The sequence below is a fragment of the Protopterus annectens genome, chromosome 5.part1 (genome assembly GCF_019279795.1).
Source record: "Protopterus annectens isolate FY-2018-M chromosome 5.part1, PAN1.0, whole genome shotgun sequence".
In the NCBI taxonomy this organism is placed as follows: domain Eukaryota; kingdom Metazoa; phylum Chordata; order Ceratodontiformes; family Protopteridae; genus Protopterus; species Protopterus annectens.
The window spans coordinates 747361234-747387517 of NC_056736.1; the positions used below are offsets into that span (position 1 = coordinate 747361234).

The window sequence follows — 26284 nt, forward strand, 5'->3', positions numbered from 1 at the left end:
ACAGTATCAAATGCCTCACATACATCTAAAAGTATTATAGATATGAAGTTGCCTTTGGTTTCTGCTTTGGTTGATACAGGTGGCGAAGATAAGAAAGGCAGAGATGGTACTGTCTATAGTAGTAGCAAGCCCTGTCCCTTTAATTAATTAATTCAGTTTGTCCTTAAATCCACGGAACTGGACTTGAATTTTACTCTTAACTCTGATATGGTCAGTTTGTTTGTAATATTTAGAAAAGTGTCATTGAACAAGGATATTGCTGCGTCTAATGACAAGGCACATAACGTGCTAAAGTTGACGATTTTAAGCTGGAGATTAGAGTGTTTATTTCGAAGTTGGACAAGTTGTGTGCATGACAGTAGCTTTAGCTATACAAGTTGTATCCTGCTAAGGGTATAACAGCTGGCCAGCTGTTATAACCTTAGCAGGATAAAGCTATAACAGCCGACCAGCTTCCAAAGCTTCAGGGCATCTTCCACATGCCCAAACAGTCAAGCACCTCAAGCTCAACTGATTAAAAGACAGGTTCAGATCCTACCTACCAGCAGACACAGGGAGGCTGAGCCCTCAACGGACAATGCTAGGAACAATAACATATAAACGTCTACACCCTGGCATGAAAAAGTAAGGAGGATGGAGGAAGAGACGTGGTACTGCAGCAGTGGTCATTCAAACAGCTACTGTTATGGAAAGTTCAACTTACACAACTGTACTATGCAGGTTCATCATACTGATCACTGTCGAAGTAGCCTTAGCTAAGGGGTAGATTACCACAGCTAACTACATTTGGAAGGTGGAAGGAGAACAGTCCAGAACCCCTTGGAGAAGAGTCCTAGCAAAGCTTGTTCTGGACCTACAGAAGGAATCAGGTTTCTAGTGCTTTGTAAAAAGTATTTATATAGAACCAAATAACAGCTTCTAGAATACCTTTAGAATTCAGCCCTTTCCAAACAGCCATACATGAGGCCAAGGTCTTGGTAGCATGGGCCTTGACTGTGCCAGGAATAATTTTGTTATGGTGAGCATAGCAAAAGGTAATAGCCTTAGACAACCACTTGGAAACAGTCTGTTTTGACACAGGTTATCATTCTTACCTTCACAAGAAATTAACAACTGACCCGAAGATCTGAATGATTTTGTTCTGTCAAGATAGTACCAGAGTTGCTTGTGGACATCCAAGGTAGGACGAATCCTTTCTCCTTCATTTTTAGGTTCAGGAAGGGAAATGAGTAAATGGATAATTTGGCTTAAAGTCAGATACCACTTTAGGGATAAAAGGATTAGTTCTCAAAGAAACTCTGTCCCTATGGAAAATAGAACAGGACTGACTCACCATTAGCTCTTACAACTTCGATGACCCTCTCTTGAATATATCAGAGCAACATTTTTCCATTTTAAGAGCTTCATGTCAGACAGATTAGCTGGTTCAAATGGAGCAAATGTTAGCTTCTCTGCCACAAAACTAAGATCCCAAGGAAAGACCACCAGTTTTCTCGGAAGCTTCTTATGAAAAATAACTTTCAGTAAGAACATTTGACTGCATCGAAAGAGAAAAATCCATGAGTACACTTGCTGAAATGGATGACAAATGAACAGTGATACAGGAATACGAAAGTTCATAGGATAGTAACACAAAGATATTGCAAAACCAGAGAACGACTAGCCATGACTGGGTGCCGATTATGTTGTTGGCTCCAACTAGAAAACCTTTTCTACTTGCTAATATAGGATTTTCCAGTACCAGGCCTTCTTGCCTCCATTAGTACCTGCTGTACATTCTCAGTAGACAGATGTCTAAAAGAAAGTAAGACACTATCAATCAGATGAAGTTAACTGATGTTGTGGTGCATCAAACACCCCTGTTCTTGTGTGAGTAGATCCAGTCTGTGAGGAAGCTTGTGAATATGTCTCTGGCCATTTCCAAAAGAAGGGAGAACCATGGTTGCCTGGGCTAGAAGAAAGTCACCACAATGACATTAGGGGATTCCTTCTGAAATTTCAGAAGTACCCTGGATATTAGTGGAAAGGGTGGGAAAACATACAGGAATGTTTCTGTCCAAGGAAAAGAAAAAGCACCTGTCTTCCAGCCCTTCTTGCATGGACTCCAGGAACAGAATCTTGCCAGTTGATTATTCAGGGAGGAGGCAAAGAAGTCTACTTGAGGAACACCCCCCACAAATTAATCAAATCTTAGAAGACCCCCGATCCAGTTTCTATTTGTGGAGGCCTGCCCAGATCCTGCTCAGCTTGCCTGCCACAAAAATCTGAATGTATGTAGGATGCCTGCAGAGTGAGACTGCGCTGTGAAGCTGTACCTCAAGCTAACATGGCTAGTCTGCGAAGCAAGTACAACTTGCTTCCCCCTTGCTTGCTTGCTGATGTACCACATGACTATGGTATTGTCTTGTAACCACTTGAAGAGGTACCAGGGACCAAAGATGGTTCAAAGAGTTGAGTGTCTTGATCAGGTCAAGCATCACCTTGATATTTATGTGCCTGTATATATATTCTTGGTGTCACACACCCTCTGCACTTTTATCTCTCCTGAAACTGCTCCTCAACCAAAGTCTGGAGCATCTGTGGTGACTGCCTGCTTTGGAGCAAGGATGAAGATAGGGAGATCTGGATTAGAGATATCTGTTACTTCCACCAAAAGATCTCTCCTAGTGCTGGGATTTGAAAAGATAAAGGGGGTTGATGCTGGGACCAAAATGATTTCAGACGGTACTGTATCGTTCTCATGTGGGATCTTGCCAATGGTAATGTGAGAATTGTAGATGCTATAAGACCCAAAATCCTGAGGTATTTCCTCTCACTGACTGAAGTCTGAGTGGAAAACCTTAGAAATAGATCTAAATAAAGATTTTCTGAGGGGGAAAAGCTCTTTGAACTGAGGTGTCTAGATGACATCCCAGGAACACAATCTTGTGTGAGGGAGTCAAAAAAGACTTTTGAATATTCTCTTTGAATACCAGCTTTTACAAGAGATCCCTCACCCAAGAAAGAGTTTCCTGACATTTTAAAAGACTGCAAAGATAACCAAGTTGTCTATGGAAAAATGTGGATATCCTGTAGCTTGCAATGAGCTGTAACTGGAGCTAGACACTTTATGAACACTCTTGGTAGTCCAAAGGATAAGTGAAAATTGACTGAGACTGTGCTATACTGGAATTAACTGGAAACAACTGAAATGAGACTGGAATGAGTGTCTTTATCTGTTAATTACCCAAACTCATGCTGAACAGTTGCCAGTCTCATTTATGGGCCAAGTCTTGCGTACTTTTTGGAATGAATTCCTCAAACACTATAGTTCATTAAATAAGGCTTTATTAGATGTTCACAATATCCAAATACTGTGTCTGTTGAAGTTTGGAAGAAGCGTTCTGAAAGAAGACAGGTATATGTAGCACTGATAAGATTCCTTGGAATGAAACAGTGCTGTTCCTTACTTTGCTCTGTAGAACAGATATAGTTGAACGAAACACTGCTATTCTGTAGCTGTAGATTTTGTAGAACACACGTAGTCTTGACTGCTGATGCAAGGTTGCTATGGGGTTTTGGGACTGACTTTAACTGTTTTACCCCATTCAATGTGGCTCACCATTGAAAGAATTGATTGAGACGGTGCTATACTGGAATTAATTGGAAACTGAAATGAGACCGGAACAAAAGTCTTTATCTGTTAATTACCCAGGCTCATGCTGAACAGGTGCCAGTCTCTCCTTTATTGGCCAAGTATCGTGTACTTTTCAGAATGAATTCTTCAAACACTGTAGTTCATTTAATAAGGCTTTATCAGATGTTCACAATATCTGAATACTGTCTTCATTAACAGTGCTGACAAACGATAACAGTTTGCAGAAATGCTGGAATGCTGGTTAGTAATCTAAATATATCCAAAGTTTCTGCATGTATATTCTGATTGTCTTGAATAATGTAAACAGAAACGATCTTTATTTGACCTGTCTTCTGTACTCAGGCTCAAGTGTTTGTATTATAGCCTCCTTTATAAAATGCTGGAAATGTAATCTTTTCTGTATGTCCGGCTGAACTAACTAGATGACTTCCCTAACTGTATCTGAAGTACATTTTAATAATACCAAAACCCTGTAATGCTTTACATGCCTCCTTAGCCTTGTTTCTCAGGCCTTGTCTTGTTTTGCAGTCTTGCAGGTGCCTAGCTGTCCCATTATCTAACATTCCCTTGATTCTTCCCTTGAGAAACAGAACAGAAAAAAACAGTCCGTAGCCTTCCCTTGGGAACTGCTATCTCTCATGCTTGACCAGCAAGGTTATTCTTTCTTTCTGTTTAACGGTCTTTTCTAAAATGTGTGCATAAATGAAACACAATTCTGACACTACACTTCTAGGCCTACTTTACCTTTTAGCCTGTCTAATGCCCAATAACTACTTTAAAATGGAAGTCCCTAATCTAACAGTTGCCCCTGAGGTCCCTGAAAGTCAACAGAGACCTACACCTGTAGTTACCTTACATCTGCATTGCTAACTACTGTATATAGTTTTATGCTACCTGCCATAATCTGAAATACATTTTCTTTATTTGGTAAATAAACTTGCAATTTTAATTTTGACCACTAGGTGTCACAAGCATTTATGATAGGTTTGGACTGAAGTCTCTTAGCTTTATGATTTAATTATAACTAGGCAACTGTTTTTCATTATCTGGTAAATAAACTTGCAATTTTGGCCACTAGGCTTGAAGTCTGTTAATTTTATGATTTAATTTCCATATTACCTAGATTCATAGTATTTAGAGTCTGTAAGTCTAAATTCTGATGTATGAGTGATATATCTAAAACATGTACATTATTCTGAAAATGAGTGTCTTTTAATTCTGTGGCTTTTGAAGTGGATTAGAAAATGCTATACACATTCTTAAATTAGACACAGTACAAACTATTAACTCTGGTAATTTTTCTTTCCTATCTCTGTATGCTGTAATGGTAAAATTACACTGGCTATTGTCTCTGTTTTTTACCTTATGAACTGGTGCCTTAGTGTACCATGATGCCTCTCTCTTACAGCAAATAAAACTTTTTCCCTGCTGTTCATAGATTTAAATCTTTAAACGTTGTACTGTTTAATCCATTTTCTTTTTTACTGTATAGCCTATCAAGCATGGTGTCTACTTTCTGAAGACTAACTGAAATCAGCATTAAAAGGATAACTTTATAATTGGTCTTGAAGCATAATTACCATATATTGTATTAACTCGTGTCTACAAATTCTTATCTAGATTTGCTAATAACGCTATTTATTACATACTGTAATGGATGTCTGCCTCCTAAATTTGTGTCCGAAATATTCTATGAACATTTATAAGCTATAACAGTTTACTAAAACATATGCTTTCTGTATTTCAAGTCTACACCTTTGCATTTTCTGTTAGTGTCTTTTTTAACTTTCTGACTAATGCACAATAACTATGTAAAGTGTACTGTAATCTGCAAACTAATTAACAAATTAAGCCTGTCCTGTTATGCCTTGAGTATACTGAATAAATATTACTACTTATTATTTAGATAACTTATTTTAATAAGCCTGTAATAAATAATTATGTAACTTTACCCTTAAGTAATGACTGAATAATGTGAAGGATGATGCAGTAGAAATGTATGATGTAATAAGCCAGCTACAAATAAGTCTGTCACTTTACCCCAACTAATGACTAAATAATGTATGTAATTCTGTTACTTTCCCCTTAAAACTAATGACTGAATCTTGTGAAGTAACTGAGTATTAATTTTATATTCTGAAATTTGACTGAAATGTACAATACTGAACATGCATAACTGAGTATGAATGTCATATTCTGAATCTTGATCGAAATTTACACTAGGGTAATACATATTTATACTGAACATTTAAATTAGCTGTGTACATACTGGAAACTAACTAAACTAATACTAAAAGAATATATTTTGCCAGTGTTAACTGAACAGAAATAAAAGCATAACTGAAAACTGGTACACGTTATATTCTGAAAACCAAACTATCAGTATCTTTTCCTGTCAGTGTTGTCTGAAAATAGATAAACTGAACACTAGTATTGTTGGATAACTGCCTGAAAATATAAATACTTGCTTTAGCTCATACATTTCAACTTTAAATGTTGAAGAAATAACTGAAACACAGACAGTCAACTTCTGCACCACAGCTATTGCCAAATTTTACTCTCAACTGTCTCAGTCACTGATGAGGTAAAGGAAGGCCTGCATTAATGTTGAAGTGTCCTTTTTATAGTTGGGCCTTTTAAACCTCTTCTTTTCATCTCTTGTGCAAGGCTGGGTGACTCAAGTTCTTGACTGTATTTAGTATCAGGTCCTTAAAATAACATTTGCATCTTTAACAATTATAAGCTGATAGCAGTGCTTGTTGCCATAACTTTATTTACATTCTTCTGCATGATATAAACATTTGCTGCTAATAAACTCTCGCAAGCGTGAAATGTACAATATTGACATGGGAAGGCTGCAACTTTATTATTAAATCAAATAAATCTAAAGTAGTAATTTAACACTGTGCATTTCTGCACCTGTATAAAATTAATCCTAACTGCTGAACTTTTTATGTTTACTCTCGTGACCCTCAGATTTTAACATACTGTTCTGCGAGTGAAACTCCACCCACAGTCTCACCATAACCGTTTTTTTTTTGCTGACATCATTTACCTTTTCAGTACTACAGAATGCTGCAAGAATTTATCACTACTGTCTACAATTTCTTGGATAAATAGTAAACACTGTAAATGCATTAAATTGATCTTTACCAAACTGCCTTACGGCATACAGTACTGTCCTTAATTCAGTTTGCTAAGCTGGCTGTAATCTAATCTGGTGTGCTTTGTAAACTGCAATTTCTGCATGAAATATATACAATCTTAAACTGATAACATAAAATACATTTATTACCAGATTTAAACTGATCTGATTTTCTAAGTGTACTTGTCGGTTTTTTATAACGTAAGAGTTGAACCTGTGACTTAATGACGCATCTTATTTATAATGTTTTTTATAAAGTAAGAGTTGAACCTGTGGCTTTAATGACACATCTTATTTATAATGTTTTTTATAACGTAAGAGTTGAACCTGTGACTTTAATGACGCATCTTATTTATAATGTTTTTTATAACGTAAGAGTTGAACCTGTGGCTTTAATGACACATCTTATTTATAATGTAAGAGTTGAACCTGTGGCTTTAATGACACATCTTATTTATAATGCACTCTTATGCACAGGATCTGAACTCTTAACTGAACTGTCACTTTTACAATGTAGCACTGACTTTAAATTTTACATTTTGTAAACTAGCAAAACAGTATTTAGTATTTGTGAATGCTTTTTTGTCTCCGTCTATATTAACACATTGTAACACTTTAATACAAAGCTCTTAATTAATGACTGCTATACAAACAATAACACAAAACATGCATTTTCCAAATCTGTAACTGTAAACCCTTTAGTCTGTGAATTAAACTGACCGTCATTTCTGGTATGTGGTGATGGACAGGTTGACAGATGAGATCAGACAGGAGGCCCCGTGGACTATGATGTTTGCAGATGACATTGTGATCTGTAGTGAGAGTAGGAATCAGGTTGAGGAGACTCTGGAGAGGTGGAGATATGCTCTAGAGACCACAGGAATGAAGGTCAGCAGGGCTAAGACAGAATATATGTGTGTAAATGAGAGGGAGGGTAGAGAAATGGAGAGGATGCAGGGAGTAGAGTTGGTAAAGGTGGACAAGTTTAAGTACTTGGGATCAACAGTTCAGAGTAATGGTGAATGTGGAAGAGAGGTGAAGAAGAGAGTACAGGCAGGGTGGAATGGGTGGAGAAGAGTGTCAGGAGTGATTTGTGACAGACGGGTACCAGTAAGAGTGAAAGGGAAGGTCTACAAGACAGTAGTGAGACCAGCTATGTTATATGGGTTGGAGACAGTGGCATTGACAAAAAGGCAGGAGTCAGAGCTGGATGTGGCAGAGTTAAAGATGTTAAGATTTGCACTCGGTGTGACTAGGATGGCTAGGATTAGGAATCAGTATATTAGAGGGTCAGCTCATGTCAGACAGTTTGGAGACAAAGCAAGAGAGACAAGATTGCGTTGGTTTGGACATGTGCTGAGGAGGGATGATGGGTATATTAGGAAAAAGATGCTAAGGATGGAGCTCTGCCAGGTAAGAGGAAAAGAGGAAGGCCTAAGATAAGGTTTATGGACGTGGTGAGAGGACATGCAGGCGGTTGGTGTGACAGAGCAAGATGCAGAGGATAGGAAGAAATGGAAAGAGATGATCCTCTGTGGCGACCCCTAACGGGAAAAGCCGAAAGATGATGATGATGATGATTTCTCGTATGCCCTACACAACATAGATGCGTACAGTTATCCTTTTTTTCTATCTGGCCACACCCAATATGTCTTTCTGAGCACGTTAGCTGAGTCAGCTGAATTGCGATTTTATCTTTAAACTATAAATCTGCATGTTCCTGTCTTAACCAATTTTTTAAATTCTGTACATTTGCAAAAATCTTATTACTGAAGTCTAACACAGGATACAACTCTAATGGCATGTTCATACCTAGTACAGAGCTGTTACACTTTGAACTGTTAGCTGCTGTATTTGACCCTTTAAATCCTGACAAAGCTGCATTTGATCTATGTGTAACTGAAGTTTGTCTGTATTAATCAGTGCATTATTCCACAATTTTTCTGTAAGCAATGAAATACTGTCATTTCTTTTAACCTTAAACAATGGCAGATCAATGCTCTGGTTTGGTGCTGGACTGCCACACCCTTTTTAGATAGCTATGGAATGCATGATTTCTTTATTTTGCTCTGAAAGGGTAGCAATTTTACTTTCAGCTGAAGTCTGTTTTTCAGTCATGCTGGAATTTACTTTATCAAAAACTGCACTCTGATCCATCTTATTCTCCCCCCAGTGCAATATTTGCACTTGCTTCTGAAAACAAGAAACTATGTGAAATTAAGACTGCCTGCATGTTGTGTGTTAACTGAGCTGATGTCTGTATGCTTAATATTGCAACTTAATTCTGCACTATGAATTACATGTAAAGTAGAATTTACAAAATAATTTGTGTTAAGTCTGCAACTGTACTGACAGAAGCTGATTCATTTTGCAAATGCTTCGCTGTAGCTTGCTTCTGTAAGTTAACCCTTTTGCATTTAGAAATATTTAACATTCCTGAACTTTCTTCTTCTTTCAGCTTTTCCCAGTTAGGGGTCGCCACAGCGGATCACCTGTCCAGTCATGCTTGGCAGTGGAGTTTTACAGTCTCAAGTTGCCAGCCCGGCACCCAACCTTCCACAGAAGGCACACACACACATACGCACTCACACCTAGGGCCAATTTAGAGTGTCCAATCCACCTGCAGCATGTCTTTGGGATGTGGGAGGAAACCGGAGCACCCGGAGGAAACCCACATGACCACAGGGAGGACATGCAGACTCCGCACAGAAGGCACCTGAGCCGAGGATCGAACCGGAGAACCTCTTGCTGTGAGGCGACAATGCTAACCACTGCACCACCGTGGCTGCCCTATTTAACATTCCTGAACTAATAACCTTTAACTTTAAAAGAACATTTCTAGAGCACAATTTTTTAGACTGCTTTTTTAACTTTAAACCAAACATTTACTGATGTCCTAACTGTAGAAGTATTACTCAACATGTTTATATAACAGGTATGCAAATGACTTTTACTGATGAAATTAAACTTTTTTGAGCCGTTAACTAAAAGGTGCATATAAAGTCTTGCACAAATTTATGATTCTGGAAGAATGTGTCCTGTCATCTACAGCTTTTTAAATCTTTTTTGTTTTTGGCTGTGTGACGTCACACTGGAACTTGAAAGTCTGTGGAGATAGAATACATTAGCCAATTAACAGCTATGTTCTGAATGAACACTGCCAAATTTTGTTGATTTAGTCCCTGTCTGTTGAAGTTCTTTGAGGCTTTTTCTGAATTAAACACCGGTGCTATGCAATTTGTTTAACAGCTGCAATTACTGTATGTAAATGTAGTCTGCTCTGTGTTCTGTATGAAGTTTACATCTGGAATATTAGTGTTGTCTTGCCAAAAGGTCTGCTCTGTAATGAGAAACTGTAGTGTCATAATTTCTGGCTTATTCTGTATAGAGTTCACAGTGTTCAGGTATGGAAAAACACTGCTGAGCTGCTGAAAAGTCTGTTATGAAACATTTGCTGTAGTTACTGATACAATGGAAAAAGTGCCACCATAAACTGTTAAAGAAACCTTGAAGTTAAGCAGGCTGCTGCACTAAAACTGTACTTGAAAGGGTTACTATGTATAGCTCTGTCTGTTGGAGTTTTGAAGAAGTGTTCAGAATGAACAAAGGTACATGTAAGCGCTGATAAGATTCCTTGGAATGAAACACTACTGTTCCTTACGTTGCTCTGTAGAACACATGTAGTTGAACAAAATGCTGCTATTCTGCAGATTTTTGTAGAACACACAAAGTCTAACTGCTGATGCAATGATGCTGTTGCTATGAGGTTTTGAGCCATTAACTGTTTTACCCCATTCATAGTGGCTCGTCACTGAAAGAATTGATTGAGACTGTACTATACTGGAATTAATTGAAAACTACTGAAATGAGACTGGAACAAAAGCCTTTATCTGTTAATTACCCAAGCTAGTGTTGAACAGGTATCAGTCTCTCCTTTATGGGCCACGTTCATAGGTTCATAGGTTCATACTAGGCTATCTGCCCAAGGGCATTTATAAGCCTAGCCCATAGTTATGTGGCTTTCGCCACCCCTTTAGTTTGAATAAAAACTATGCCTATCATTTTTCTGTGCCTCTGTCAAGCAGTGACACTGAAGTAATCCCTGGGGTATATCTGCGATCTCCCATCCATTGGTCAAGATTCCTCTTGAACAAGGCCAGCGAGGTGCTCTGCCTCACATGTACCGGGATTTTGTTCCACAGCATAGGGAGTCTCTGGGTGATGAATCTGTCCCTCCAGCACGTTCTATTTATAACCGTGTCAAGGTTTAACCTTGTGGTTCTGAGGGATCTAGATTTTTTGAGGTGAAGCATATTCATCAAATCTGGGTTTGACATGGCCTTATATGTCAGGCACAGGTCACCTCTGAGCAAGCGGTATGAGACTGAATAGAGCTGGAGTTCTTTCAGTCGGGCAGCATAAGACATTTTTGAGACCCTTTATCCTTTTGGTAAGGAACTTTTGGGGCCTTTCAAGCTGCAGCAGGTGTCTGGTCAGATACATTCCGAACGGGGCATTGTACTCAATCATAGGTCTAATGAGTGATGAGTACAGGGGGACGATGACCTCCCTTGATCTAGATGTGAATCCCTTCATGATCAGGTGGGCGATATAGAAGGTTTTCCTAACTACTTTAGCAACATGAGTGTCAAACGAAAGGCTACTGTCAACTTGGGTCCCCAGATCCCTGATGACTTTTTCTGTGCTCAGTGGATTGCCACCTATATGGTAGCTAGGGGTAACCTTGTTTTTCCCGAAGGGTATGACTATGCATTTTTTGGCGTTTAACTTCAGGCCATGGCTCTGGCACCAGTTATCCGTTTCTGTGAGGCCCTTCTGGAGGATATGTACCCGTCTTGTGTACTTTTCAGAATGAATTCTTCAAACATTGCAGTTCATTTAATAAAGTTCACATCTGAATACTGTCTTCATTAACAGTACTGATAAACACAATAACAATCTGTAGAAATGCTGGAATGCTGGTTGGTAATCTATATCCAAAGTTTCTGCACATATATTCTGATTGTCCTGAATGATGTGAACTGAAACAGTCTTTATTTCACCTGTCTTCTGTACTCAGGCTCAAGTGTCTGTATTATAGCCTCCTTTACAAAATGTTGGATATTTAATCTTTTCTGTATGTCAGACTGAATTAACTGACTTCCCTTACTGTATCTGAAGTATATTTTAATAATACCAACATCCTGTAATGCTTTACATGCCTCCTTAGCCTTGTTTCTTAGGCCTTGTCTTGTTTTGCAGTCTTGCAGGTGCCTAGCTGTCCCGTTATCTAACACTGCCTTGATTTTTGCCATGAGAGAGAACAGAAACAGAACAGTCTGTAGCCATCCCTTGGGAACTGTTATCTCTCATGCTTGACCAAGGTTATTCTTTCTTTCTGCTTAACTATCTTTTCTAAAATGTGTGCATAAATGAAACAATTCTGACACTACACTTCTAGGCCTACTTTACCTTTTAGCCTGTCTAATGCCTAACTACTTTACAATGGAAGTCCTTAATCTAACAATAAGGCAGAAAACTGTTAATGTGATACAGACACACAAAATTCTAAGAAATATCTGACATTTGGATGAATAGGATTTTTTTTAAGTCTAGTGTTATCAGAAAACTTGAAAAAGGACGAAGAGATAACAGGTTTTGAAGTGATAACATTCTGAATTTGGGTACCATCAGAAAAAGGTTTAGGAAAGAAAGCTCCAGAGTTTGTCTCCAAGCATTTTCTTTCTTTGACACTAGAAACACTCTTGATTAAAAACATTTCCCTACCTGGGAGTGATGAACTGGTTCTATCACTCCTTGGGACAGCATGTGTTAAAGAACAGGTGTAAACCAAAGAGTCTGAGCTGAAGACTCAGGAACTGCCACTTAGAAAGTAGGAATTTCCTCAGACTGTTATCTGCAATCCTGATGAATAACTTTCAGAACCCATTTGTCTGAGACAATCTGTTGCCAAAGAGAGAAATGGAAATTCAGACTTTCTGGAAAAAAAGGTGGTGGTGGCCAGGGTGGGAGGGGGTCACAAGGTCTCTTGAATAGTCATTTAGGCTCATTGGACTATCTTTGGCTTTGGAAGATTTGAGACTTTTTTGGAACTCTCTTGCCATTATTTCATAAATATCTGTTTACCTGTATTTTGCTGAGACTATTTATTCTGTTTTTTTTTTTTTTTGCCAACATTGGATAAGGAGACAGAAAAATATCTTGAAAAAAATAGAAAAGAGGTGTTAAAAAATCTGAGAGATTCCCTAGAGCATCACTTTTCACCACCCATTTTGATCATCTCTGCAGCAGAGTGCCAAACACTAAATTTCTATCCACAGGAGAATTTAAAATTTCATGTTAAATATCTGTGAGGTTTTGAGAATGCAGTCAAGCAAACCTTCTCAAACCAGTACCAGTGGCCATAGCCCTGAGAAAAGTACCAACAGAGTCGTACACAAACACACACACACTGCAAACAATGAGTCGTGACCTGTGCAACAGAAGACACAAAGTTATTTACAATAGTTTTCCTCACATGAAGAAAATGTAGATAAACATTCCTCATACTTTCATAATTTAAAGTAAAACAATTTAAAATCTCAAAATCAAATCTGCATAAGTATAAATATTTTCCTATACCTATCAATAATGTTTCTATTCTTATCAGAAACAGTAGCATTAACTAAGTGCTTATTAGCAGTGGGATCAACTAAAGCTACAGCTACTGGATCAGGTTTGGAAAGTGTAAAAACATTAAGACTGAGGAACTTTATACAGCCTATCTGTCTTTACAGGGGCAAGCTGGCTATCAGGAAAACTGCAGGCAGTAACATACATATCCTTTAAAGCTGGCAGAACATGAGGAATGGGTGTAGGTTCTGGAAAATCCTTTTGTAACAACTCAAAGTATTTTTGAGGGGCTCAGAAACCTCAGTGCCTTCCAAATGAAAACACTGGCACATTCTAGCAATAGTCCTGGAAAAAGAAAAACCTTGACAGAGAGAATCAAAATCAGAGGTCTCCTCCCACTCGAAATCAGAAATCTGGGGAAAATGTATCCATCCCTTCACCTTCCTGTTCAGACTGAGGATCTTGAATCTCTTCAGAAAAAGAGGAAACTCTCTCTTTCTTTTACCAGAAGCTAAGGGACAAGAAGGATCAATAGCCTGAATTAAACCTTGAGCCAGACCAAGTAACCACTCCTGTCTAAAGAAATTTGAGGACGAGTAGAGACATGCTTGGTTTTCTCTTCCTTTTTGACAGGAAAAAATAGGGCCAACCATGTCACTAACGGCAGCAGCTGCTTCCCCAGGGACGGGCACAGCAGTCTAATACAACAGGCAAATCTTGGCTGCTCCCTCTATCAGGGCTAGCACTGAGGGGATCCCAACAGCCATAGAGGAGATGGCTAACCCGAGGTCCATAGTAGTTGTAGGTGTACACCAGAGGGATCCGCAGTAAAAGATGAGTGGTCTGAGGTACAACAAATGGCCAAATAAGAGTAACCTACCTACAGCTGAGGTAAATTGCTAGCTTGCTGTGCTGGCAAAAGGTGTTTGCTTAATTTTTGCTTTTTGTGGCTGGAAGAAGGACTGATGGTGGGACCAGTTGTCTGTTCCATGGTCAAGCATAAAATGGTGCCTCTTTCCCAGGGAAGACAAGCAGCACACGGCAGTAAAACTACCAGTCCACAAAAATTACTTTTTTGATAAAAAATACACAGTAAAAAGCACTTTAAAACACAACGCTAGTCACAGTAAAGAAAAAATAAACAATTTTTCCTGAGGAAAAAATGTTTTTAGCTCCTTTATACTACCTTTAAGCTGACAGGAAAAAATGAGTGATCTGTTTTAAAAGTACATTAGAGCCTTGACTGTTAAAATAAAACAACCCTAGCTTTAAAACAGCTTTCCTAACGAAGAAAGTAATAAAACATCAACAAAATTAAGAAAGTGCAAGTTGTTTTTTTTCCTCTGAAATGGAACTTATCTGCCAGCACAAGCCAGCCATTGATGCTTGAATGCTTCAAAGGAATGGATTCTTTGGAGGTAGTAAAGCTCTCAAGGGCTTTGAGCCCAAATCTGTCTTTTAGTCAAGTTAGCTCACGCTGCATGACAGCTTGGATGTGTGGAAGATGCCCTGAGGTTTTGAAGTTGGCTGGCTGTTACATTCTTGGCAGGATATAACCCACATAGCTAAGGCTACTGCAGCAGTGATCAATATAATGAACATGCACAGAAGAGCAAGTCAATAGGATTTTTACCATAAGAGGAGAAGGAGGCATTCACAGTTCACCTGATTGTCTACAGAGGAGTGGAATCTGGAAAACTGAACTGGAAAGCAGAGGGAACGAAACATCATTATGGCACAGGAAACTCTTGTCACTCCCACCTTAATCAAAACTTTCTGTTTCTTGTCTGACAGCAGAGTATTGCAGTCTCTGGGGTCTATGTTGGACTGAAGAAGTCACATATGGGGTCTATGTTGGACTGAAGAAGTCGCATATGGGGTCTATGTTGGACTGAAGAAGTCGCATATGGGGTCTATGTTGGACTGAAGAAGTCGCATATGGGGTCTATGTTGGACTGAAGAAGTCGCATATGGGATCTATGTTGGACTGAAGAAGTTGCATATGGGGTCTATGTTGGACTGAAGAAGTCGCATATTTATTTACTCTCAGATGTCTACTCAGGAGAAATTTCATTTCAGCTGAGTACTTACACAGGTAATCTGTATACACAGAAGTACAGAGTGAGTGCTTCCAGATAGCATCCATGATGATAAACGCTAGAGGATGACACAAGGGTCACAGGAACAAACAGGTGAATAGGAGATGAGGGACTGATTGATGTTTTGCAGGAACAGGTACCAAAACTGAGTTTAACAAAATGTTAAAAGTATCACTTAGGATCTGCAGGGTCAACATAAACATTGTGTAAGCAGGTACACTAACCGATGAAACTATTACATAGTCCCCTGAATAAGGAGCATGCTTCTGTGTCAGCCACATCATCTCAACTATCACTTACAGAATTATCTAAAAGCAGAAAACACAGCAGTGGAACACACTCCATGGCTGGACTGTAGATGGTGTATACTTCAGTAAGTTGTGGCTTGATCTGGTATGACCAGAGATTCCTAAATGGTTGATGAACCGAAACTAAGGCAAAGTGGAGATACAGCTAGAGGAAACTAAGAGAAACTGTAGCAAGAAGGAGATCTGAAATCCCTCCATTTAGTGGAAATAAGAGTGTATCTAAGGAAACAGCAGCTTCCTCGTGTGGAAAAGAAAATTAAGTACTCTGCCCAAAAGATTTATAAATATTCTGTGAAAAACACTTGATTAGAACCGACAAATGGCACTCCCTGGGGAACTTCTGAATGCAAGACTGAACTATGCCTTTTTTTAAACACATTTATTACATTCTTACATTGCAGACAATGACAAAGGTACACACACAATAACTGAAAAGAATACAAACTGTAGCAAACATTTCTCATGCTCACCCATTATGTTCTTTTCAGTAATTACCATTCGCTACAACATTAGACAAATTTGCTCAACTCCTGCCATCCCTTAAACTTTCCTTTCTGATCATTACTCTACTTGTACTGTCCTCTCAAATTCCATTTCTACTTAATATTTGCTTCCCTTCTCTAAAGGTCCAACATCCACTTCTTTTTTCCTCCTTTACATATGTGCACTATATCAGTTAAAATTGGCTTAGATTTTGATTTCCATTTTGTAGTAACTGCTTTTTTGCAGTCAATAGCATTAAAAATTTTAAACCCTTATGTCTACGCAATTCAGATCCTAAACCTCAGCTCTTAAGCATAATGTCTTTATTTACAACCATTTGCTCCCCCAACATTTCTGTTAAAGGACTCTGCAGGGAATTTTTAAAATATGCCCGCTCATTACATTCAAAAAAAAATTTTCTCAGTTACTTATCTCTGTCCCATAACACCCCAGGATTTGCTATCTGTCCAAGAAAAAAATATCTGCAGTCTACTTTAGAATATAAAAACACCTACACATGTGCGCGCACACACACACACACACACACACACACACACACACACACACACACTTCCAACAAAAGTTCTAAACCTTCTGGGCACTACTGTATACTTGGAAGCCATACAGATGTCCTCACACTGTTCTTTTGTAGAATGTCTATCCATTCTCTCTTTCCAATCCTTTCTAACGTCCTCTGATTGTTATCTTGCAATACTCTATAAGTAATAAGAAGCGTAGCTAGGGTGAGACAAGGGAGGCAGCTGCCTCGGGCAAAAGGTGTCAGTGGATGCAATTGGCAGATGCTGATTTGTTGGTAATGCCCTGTATCTATTTCCATACCAGAATAAAACTAATGACTGTAAAATTGACAGATGCTGATTTGTTGGTAATGCAATACCAGTATCTATTTCCATACCAGCATAAAACTAATGACTGTAAGATAGCAGTGTATGTGCCATAAATTATTTACCATTAAAAACGTATACACAGCATGAAATTTAGTAGACAAAGCACTAAATGAGAGAGTGACAGCTACAATTAAGGGTGTTTGTGTTGTATATATTAAGTAATAAAAAGGGGTACCTAATTCTTTGGTTTCCAAAAATAAATAAATACAAATTACACCATGATACAGTTGACAATGATGTGTATAAACCCCAAATGAAAAGAAAGGGTGCCCCCACTACTTTATTTTCACTATGCAACTGCTGCACGTCAGACATTAGTCCACTAAATATATTGGCTAAGACCGTTCGCATTCTTTCACTGACAACATGCGATGGTGACCAGCATCAGTGTCAGTGAATTCACAGAACAACATTCTTACTTTATAGGTCAGCCTATATCCACATTCCCACCTACAGTTGTGAACTTCAGGTCCTGACTGAAAAGTGGTTCCTTCGTGGGGTGGTTTGGATTTTTCTCCATGACAGAGTGAAGAGTCCATCAATCGAGGGGACCTCAGAAGACCGACAGTACTCCTTTGTGTTAAGTGTAATCAGCTGAGATGGTCTGGGTGTCTTGACAGGATGTCATGTGGGAGCCCTCACTTTGGAGGTTACTAGGCACACCTACTGGGAGGAGGGCCCTGGGTAGGTCACAAACAAATGCAGGAGGGATTATGTCTCTCAGACAGCCAGGGAACACCTACGGATCTCACGTCATAAGAAGAAAACTGCTACTGGTGACAGGAAGGTCCAGTCTAACCTGATCAGATTGCTACAGTCACAACCCTCACCAACTACAATCACAACCCTCACAGGACAAGCAGTTAAGATGATGATGATGATGATCTAGTTAACAGTAACACGTTTTCCTGACTGAATGAAGAAATGTTTCAACAACTTTATGAATTAGCCGGATGTATTATTTTCTGCTATATGGAAAGCACTAACGTTACAGTTTCATAACTTAAGAAGTTTTCAGGCGCATAGAACAGAAAAAAAAAATAAGCAACACCTTAAATTAATGTACATTTAGAATGCCTGGCATATCATTTACCACAGCAGACTATAACAGTGTACACTAAAACCATAAACTGGTAAAACAGTGTAGTGTATGAAAGCAGCATTTGTGAAAACTAACTAAAACAGATTAAATACGATCAACTAAGCTGCATTCATTTTGTTTAAAAGAAATACCAAGGTGAAAAGAAAAAACAAACCAAAAAAAAAACACTTGGCCACAGGATAAGGATCCACAAACGATCTCCACTCAGTAGTAGTAAAACACTTCTTTAATAAAATTCCACCTACAAACGATAAGAGCACAATGAAAACACAATAGAGTTAAGAGCTTTCACCCAGTCCAAATACCAGGCTTCCTCAGAACTCTTAACAATGTAATTAATCCCTTTAAATAGCATAAATTACAACATGTGACAGCCCTTCCCCACCAAACAAATTTTTTAAACACATACGTCCCTGTTTTATACAGGTAAGACCTGGTCCACTTATTTAAAAACATTGAAAGTCAATAAATCGTAGTAACAAGAAATGACTTCGCAACCACAAAGTGCGAATGAATTTATGTGTATGTATGCATAAAGTATATAATTTCTACACCAAAAAACAATCAACGCTCATAATAGTTACAGTTCCCATTACAAATCATAATCTGGCAGCTCTTAATTTTAAAACACTGCCTATGTTAATGTTATCGTTTAGTCCCGGGGCTTTTCCAGCATCTAATTTGAGTTGCCAAAGCGAATAAGAGAGGAGTATGAACAACAGAACAGGGTTTGTAAAAAAGGGAATTTTACCATATTTAACTTCATGGACATCAATGTTTCTGATGAATATTTTAACCTTTTTATGAAAGGGTTTCATTTTGTTCCCTCACGTCCAGGGATATTGGTAAATACAATTATTGACCTTAAGCTTTTTATTAGACAGTTGAATTTCAAAATAATATTCAAAGGTCAGGAACAGCCCAAACGGGACTTATCTAGGGCGAGTACTTTTAATCCCCCTATCCATCCATTTTTGAAAATATTTGAAGAACTTGTTGAGAAGGAAATTAGGCAATTGGACTACAAGGGAGGTAAGAGTGGTAATTTTTCTGAGGCTGATAAAAAAGACCTATTGTATTTAAATGAACAAAAGTGTAGGGAAATGAAACCGGACAAGGGGGGTGGTGTGGTTTTAATGTACAATGTTGATTATGACATGTATATGTATAACATTTTACACGACACAGATCATTATGAATTAGTTTCTCGAAATGAGATTAACATAGCTTACGCCAAGATTAAATATTATTCGTTAGATCATTTAATGCAAGGGAGTATAAATGAAAAGTTATACAATTTTTTTATATGTGGACAAACCAAAAATACCTACAATTTTTGGTATCCCTAAGACACAAAGGGATAGACAGTATTAAATTCAGACCTATAGTGGCAGGTGCAGGTGGTATTACTGAACCTTTGGCTATTTATGTAGATTCGAAAGTCAAACATTTTACAGGTTCAATACAGCATACCTGTAAGGACTCGTGGGAGTTCTTGAAGGGGATAAAGAAAGAACTACTGGGCAGGGATTTGCTTACGGTTACGATTGTTGTTGAACTGTTCCAGAGTATTCCCCATGAGAAGGGTTTGGAATGGTTCTCTGAACTATTTACTACTGAATCTGGTTTGGACAACAATACTGTTAACTTAATAATTGAATTCACTGAAACTGTTATTAGAAACAATTTCTTATATTTTAATGGAGAATATTACCATCAAAAGAAGGGTGTTGCTATGGGGGCATCTTGTGCCCCGTTATACGCCAATTGTGTATTATATTTTTGGGAATGAAAATTCATATTACAAACCGAGTGGACAAACCACACCATTAAGTACACTAGATTTTTAGATGACATCTGTTTGTTGTGGAAAGGCTCAAAAGAAAAATTAAGAGTTTTTTAGTTACATTAATGAATCCACCGAATTTCTTAATTTCACTATGAACATGAGGGAAGATAGTTTGGATTATTTGGATGTCACACTGTACAAAGATTATGAGAACAATTGTTTTTAGTCAAAAATTTTTAGGAAAAAGACATTATCAAATACATATTTGCATTTTGACAGTGGACACCCTTTTTTTCAAAAAAGGGGAATAGTGAAAGGCCAGATGATTAGGGCTTCGAGAATGATAAGCATGAGGGAGGAATTTTTGAAAGAAGTGGATTTTATTACGACGCTCTTTTTAGAGTTTATTGGAAATATTTATTTTATTTATTTTATTTTATTTTACATTTGTTGACCGGGCTAGTCTAGCTGGATATATGTCCATTTTCAGTAGAGGCCCGGGGAGATAAGCTCCGCTTATATAATTTTAATGATACTAAGTAAAAACTATTAAGAACTACATACAAATATAATAACATAATAATAGGCTAAATAGCATTTTTGAAAAAAATAAACAAGTGGTACAAAAGTGATGGAGTGAACAAAGTATTGTAGAACATGACAAACATGAAGTATACAATAAACATGTACAGAGAGAGGGATAGAGGAAAAATAGATGAAAAGAAAGTGAAACTTAGTCAGGGGTGAAGTAAGTCAGCTGACAAGAAGTAAAGTTAGTCAGGATTAGTACAGGGGCACAGCCATTGTGTTTTGAGGTAAAGCTTGAGTTTCTTTTTAAAGGGAGACTTTGAGGGAATAGATGAGAGTTCAGAGGGAAGCAGGTTCAAATATTTTCCAACAGTGTTTGAGAAAAGACAGTCTCCGGCCTTGTTGTTTGACTTGACAGTGTTTATCAGAAGTTTGTGTGCAGATCTCAGGGACTTTAGGTTGTGCTATGGTTGAATTAGACTGGAAAGTATAGGTGTTTTGTCAGGATGATAAAGAATTTGATGGGCTAAGCTAAGCTGGTTAATTTTTAGTTGCTGTTGATATTCCAGCCAGCCTAGTTGTTTTAAATTGGTACAGTGGTGGGTTCTGTAGGGGTTTCCTGTGGCAAATCTGACTATGTTGTGGTAGGAGATTTCTCGTTTTGATAGATTCTTTTTTGATAAGTTGGTAAATATGGGAGAGGCATAGAGAAGGGGTGAGATCAGGTGGGAGAGGGCGATAGTTGTTCTAGATTCTGGAGTGAGGAAAGGTTTGATTCTGTAAAGAGAGCCTATTTTCTTGTTAATGGTTTTAAGTGTGTTGTCAATATGGGTATCAAAGTTCAGGCTGTTAATATAGTTAAGGAAGTTATTGAGAACAGAAACAAAAAAATGTTTTCCTTTATTAGGGTGTGGAACTTGTGAGTTGGACAAATGTTCTTCAAAAACTGTTACTAAGGAAGGTGCCTTTGTGCATACTTTTTTGGGGACTTCGTCCGAAGCAGAAAGGATTATTATTAAATACTGGCCTGTATTAAAGTTGAACGAAGAAATTTCTGATTATTTCCCCATTCAGCCCCATTTTATTAGGAAGAGAGATATGAATCTCAAGGAATGCATGGAGAGAAGGGCAGGATTGTCACGTGGACAGGGTAGGATAAAGAAAGGCACTTACAAATGTGGGGCTTGTCATCAATGTTATTATATGCTTAATCAAGGTTCTCTATTTGTTCTGTCTAGGAAATGTAATATTCAATCCTCCCAATATTTCAATTGTAAGACCAAGGGGGTAGTTTATTTGGGCATGTGTATGCAATGTTCATGTTTTTATGTAGGAAAAACAGAAAGGCATTTAAATAGGAGGGTTTATGAACATATGTATGAAGTCAGTAGAGGGAAGGAAACAAATGCCTTTTACAAACATTCTCAAACTTGTAAAAACATAGACATAAAGTTTTTTGTATTGGAGCAGGTTTGTATAGACCCCCGGGGTGGTAGTTGGGGATCCAAATTGGAATATAGGGAGTTGCTTTGGCAACTCAAATTAGATGCTGGAAAAGCCCCGGGAGTAAACGATAACATTAACATAGGCAGTGTTTTAAAATTAAGAGCTGCCAGATTATGACTGGTAATGTGAACTGTAACTACTATGAGTGTTGATTGTTTTGTGGTGTAGAAATTATATAGTTTATGTATACATACACATAAATTCATTTGCACTTTGTGGTTGCAAAGTTATTTCTTGTTACTACGATTTATTGACTTCTAATGTTTTTAAATAAGTGGACCACGTCTTACCTGTATAAAACAGGGACGTATATGTTTAAAATTTTGTTTGGTGGGGAAGGGTTGTCACATGTTGTAATTTATCCTATTTAAAGGGATTAATTACATTGTTAAGAGTTCTGAGGAAGCCTGGTATTTGGACTGGGTGAAAGCGCTTAACTCTATTGTGTTTTTATTGTGCTCTTATTATTTGGAGGTGGAATTTTATTAAAGAAGTGTTTTACTACTACTGAGTGGAGATTGTTTGTGGATCCTTACCCTGTGGCCAAGTGTTTTTTGGTCTGTTTAACAGAAATGTTTTATGAACATCCAGTTTGGAGATGTTCAATTCTAGAGCAACTGTTTAGTACTCAGTGGGAAACAAAGCTGAGCATACTGGATCAAGTTTAAAATGAAATTAAATGAAATGTGACACAAATGAGATGACCCACTTTGAAAACCAATGCTTGCGTATTTACATAGTTCAGTGAAGACTATTTCAAAATGCACGTAAGAGTTTACCTGTGAGAATTGCATATTTACATAGTTCAGTGAAGACTATTTCAAAATGCACGTAAGAGTTTACCTGTGAGAATTGCATATTTACATAGTTCAGTGAAGACTATTTCAAAATGCACGTAAGAGTTTACCTGTGAGAATTGCATATTTACATAGTTCAGTGAAGATTACTTCAAAATGCATGTAAGAGTTTACCTGTGAGAAGTTGAAGTTTGGGTGGCTGCTGCCCCATGAAACAGGTGATCGAGTGGCTTCATCTGTACTGAACAGTTTAAAGTTTAGATAGGCATTACATGGGTCCTTCATTCCACCCTCTCGTGTAACCAACTCCCTTCCTTCTGAAACTATTAAAAGCACATGAAGTAAAATTCCTCCCGCCTCCTCCTCCTCTGCCGTGGTATTCATGTGTGGCAATAAATGGTCAGAAATGGGCACAGATGTGGGCTGTGGTTGCCTTGCTATACTTGCTCCTGTCCATTCCTTATTAATTGAAGGCCAACCAGCCTCTGCCTCGTCCACCTCCTTTGGGTGTTTTTCGACATAAACCATCTGTGGGCTGGCTCTTCCTTGGTCAACACAGCTTTGTTCAGGATGACATACAGCCCGTCCTGGGCTTGTATTGGCATACGAGGAGGATTTCCGGGCTATAGTTGATTTATCATTGTTACTACTAAAATCTTTACTGTCCACAGCAAGCTCTACAGACACCTGTTGAATTTAAAAAACAAGTAAAATAATTACTTCTCTTAGTGAAGACTTCCAATTCATTGAAACAGCAGCAAAAGAAGAAACTGAATATTTTAAACCTTCATTTAAAAGAAAACAAAAAAAATATGAGCTGCTGGTGGTTATGTTACTGGTTAAAATAAATGTAATCTCACAAATATGTCATTACAGCTCAGGAAAAAATAGGCAATTGCTGAGGATGACAATGACGTGCTATACCCTCCACAGTACCCTGATCAGTAATTTACACTCGACATTCAACCAGGACACAACAGTTCAACAACATATTTGAATGAATTACAAGGCAGACAAAAAAGCTAAATGTCTATGTAGATTCGCAAATGACTAAGCTAGCCATTTAACTTGATAAAGTACATAATTTTCTAAGCAACTGAACAATGACAAAATAATAAAGATAAAACAAACAATAAAAATAACACACTACCATCAATAAAAGATGTACCCATTTTGGAATTAACTGTTGGAAAACAACAAGCATGTTTTACGGAGCTTTTAAATCAGGCCAAGAAAAAACATTCCAAATAGCATAAAAACATACTTGAGTGTTTCCAACCACACATAAGGAACTACGAGCCCCCGAGGGGCAGAATGCAATGGCAGAGTTGGGCAATGGGAAACAAATTCACTCAGATTAAGAGGGCGATAAGAACTTGTGAGTCTATTAAAAGGTACATGTAGCTAGGAATTTTATGGTCCCAGTGACCTCTTGCCTTTTTATTTTCCTGTAACGCATTCAAGACAAGAAAACTAACACCAAGATTTTGATTATTATATAAAATCAAGTAAGTCAGTGCAATTGGTGTGGTATGGCACTAATATGTTAACAACATGCACCAAGACAGTAAATGTGCTGCTAAAGTTTGCACTTATTGCAGTATGTAAATTCATTCAAATGTCTGACTGTATACTTCTTTGCTATGTTCTTTTCTTCAGTGTTATAATGTCTCTTACTATATTGTACTGTGGAGCTTTATTTACATTTACTTAAATGTTTTTTTGCATATTGTATTAAACTTCAATTTTTGTAAATTTTTCTTGCTTACTTGTACTGTGGAGCTTTTCTCCCCGGGCCTCCACTGAAAAAGGGCTTTTGCTCAGATGGACTATCCCAGTTAACAAATGTCAATCAATAAGAAGTTATGTACAATGGTCACATTCCATGTGAGTTGTTCATCTCGCCTTCATTCTCACTGATGGGTTCGGAGCCGATCCTCAGCTCTGGCTCGGCCAAATGCTAAAGCTCGAGGTCTTCAAACAACTTGTGGCCTACTCCTTATCCCATGATGCAATTGTGCTTCCCTCAGATCTTGTTTATCCAATCATATTGATAACTAAAGACTACAGGCATTGAAATAAGAATACCATACAAGGACAAAATATCACTAAGACTTGTTGAAACTTCTCGGCCCTCAAGACTTTAAAGGAAGGGGATTGGTGGGTGGGACGTAAGAATGAAGGTGAGATGAACAACTCACATGGAATGTTATGGTAAGTACATAACTTCTTAATGTGAAGTTGTTCTATCTCGCCTTCATTCTCACTGATGGGTAAGTGTTACCTCCTTGGGTGGCTCATGGGAGTATATTCCTCAGAACCATAGAACCAAAGGAGGCCATGTCCCTGGAGGCCTTATCCAATTTGTAATGAGTGATAAAGGTATGAGGTGAGGACCATGTGGCTGCTGCACAAATAGAATCTATAGGCAGCCGTGCCATAAAGGCTGAAGAAGTGGAAATTGCCCTGGTTGAGTGAGCCTTGACTTTATGATTTAATGTCATCTGCGAAGAGCTGTTATGTGAAAGCAATACAGTCAGATAACCATGTTGATAACGTGGTTTTAACCACAGGAGTTCTCTTCTTTGAATCTGTAAAGGAGACAAAACGTTGGCCCGATTTTCTGAAGTCCTTAGTACTGTCTAGACAGAATCGAAGTTGCCTATGGACATCGAGTTCATGCAACGTGTTCTATTTTGTTTGTATATTTGGGAAAAAACACAGGTAATTCTACAGTCTGGTTGAGATTTGTTTCAGAACAAACCATAGGTAGGAATGAAGGATTTTTTCTCAGAGTTACTCTATCATTATGAAAAATCAAATATGGGACTTCAATGGACAAGGCATGTAGTTCTGAAATTCTTCGAGCGGAAGTAATAGCTACTAGGAAAATGGTCTTCCATGATGGGTATTTCACATCACAGGATGATGCAGGTTCAAAGGGGGGTAAAATGATCAGTGAGAACACAAAATTAAGATTCCATGGAGCAGATGGGGTTCTAATAGGTGGTCTCAAGTGAATAGTACCCTTATGAAATGCTTTAGAAAGTCTATGTAACATGATGGGAGTCTGTCAATCACCAATATGAAAATTAGAGATTGCTGCCAATTGAACTCTAAGGGTTGCTGCAGCTGCTCCTCCGTGAAACAATTTAGTCAGAAACTCTAGAATGGAATAAATCAAAACTATATACGGATCAACATTATTATTTGATGCCCAAATAGAAAATCTTTTCCACTTGCTAAGGTATAGTTTCCTAGTAGAAGACTTAAGAAAAGAAATTAGGATGTTCTGTGCTGCAGGTGATAACTTGTGGAACCTGGCTATTCGTGGAATTGGAGCACCCAA

At 38.0% G+C, this 26284-nt stretch overlaps 1 protein-coding gene across 1 annotated transcript in view; it reads right to left on the reverse strand.

The window, feature by feature from the left end:
- Nucleotides 1-26284, reverse strand: part of C2CD3 (C2 domain containing 3 centriole elongation regulator) — a 2415762-nt gene that overhangs the window by 1367446 nt on the left and 1022032 nt on the right. The window contains exon 17 of the mRNA XM_044072855.1: nucleotides 23110-23622. Coding sequence (XP_043928790.1) covers nucleotides 23110-23622 — 513 coding nt within the window. The remainder of the gene's footprint in view (nucleotides 1-23109; nucleotides 23623-26284) is intronic.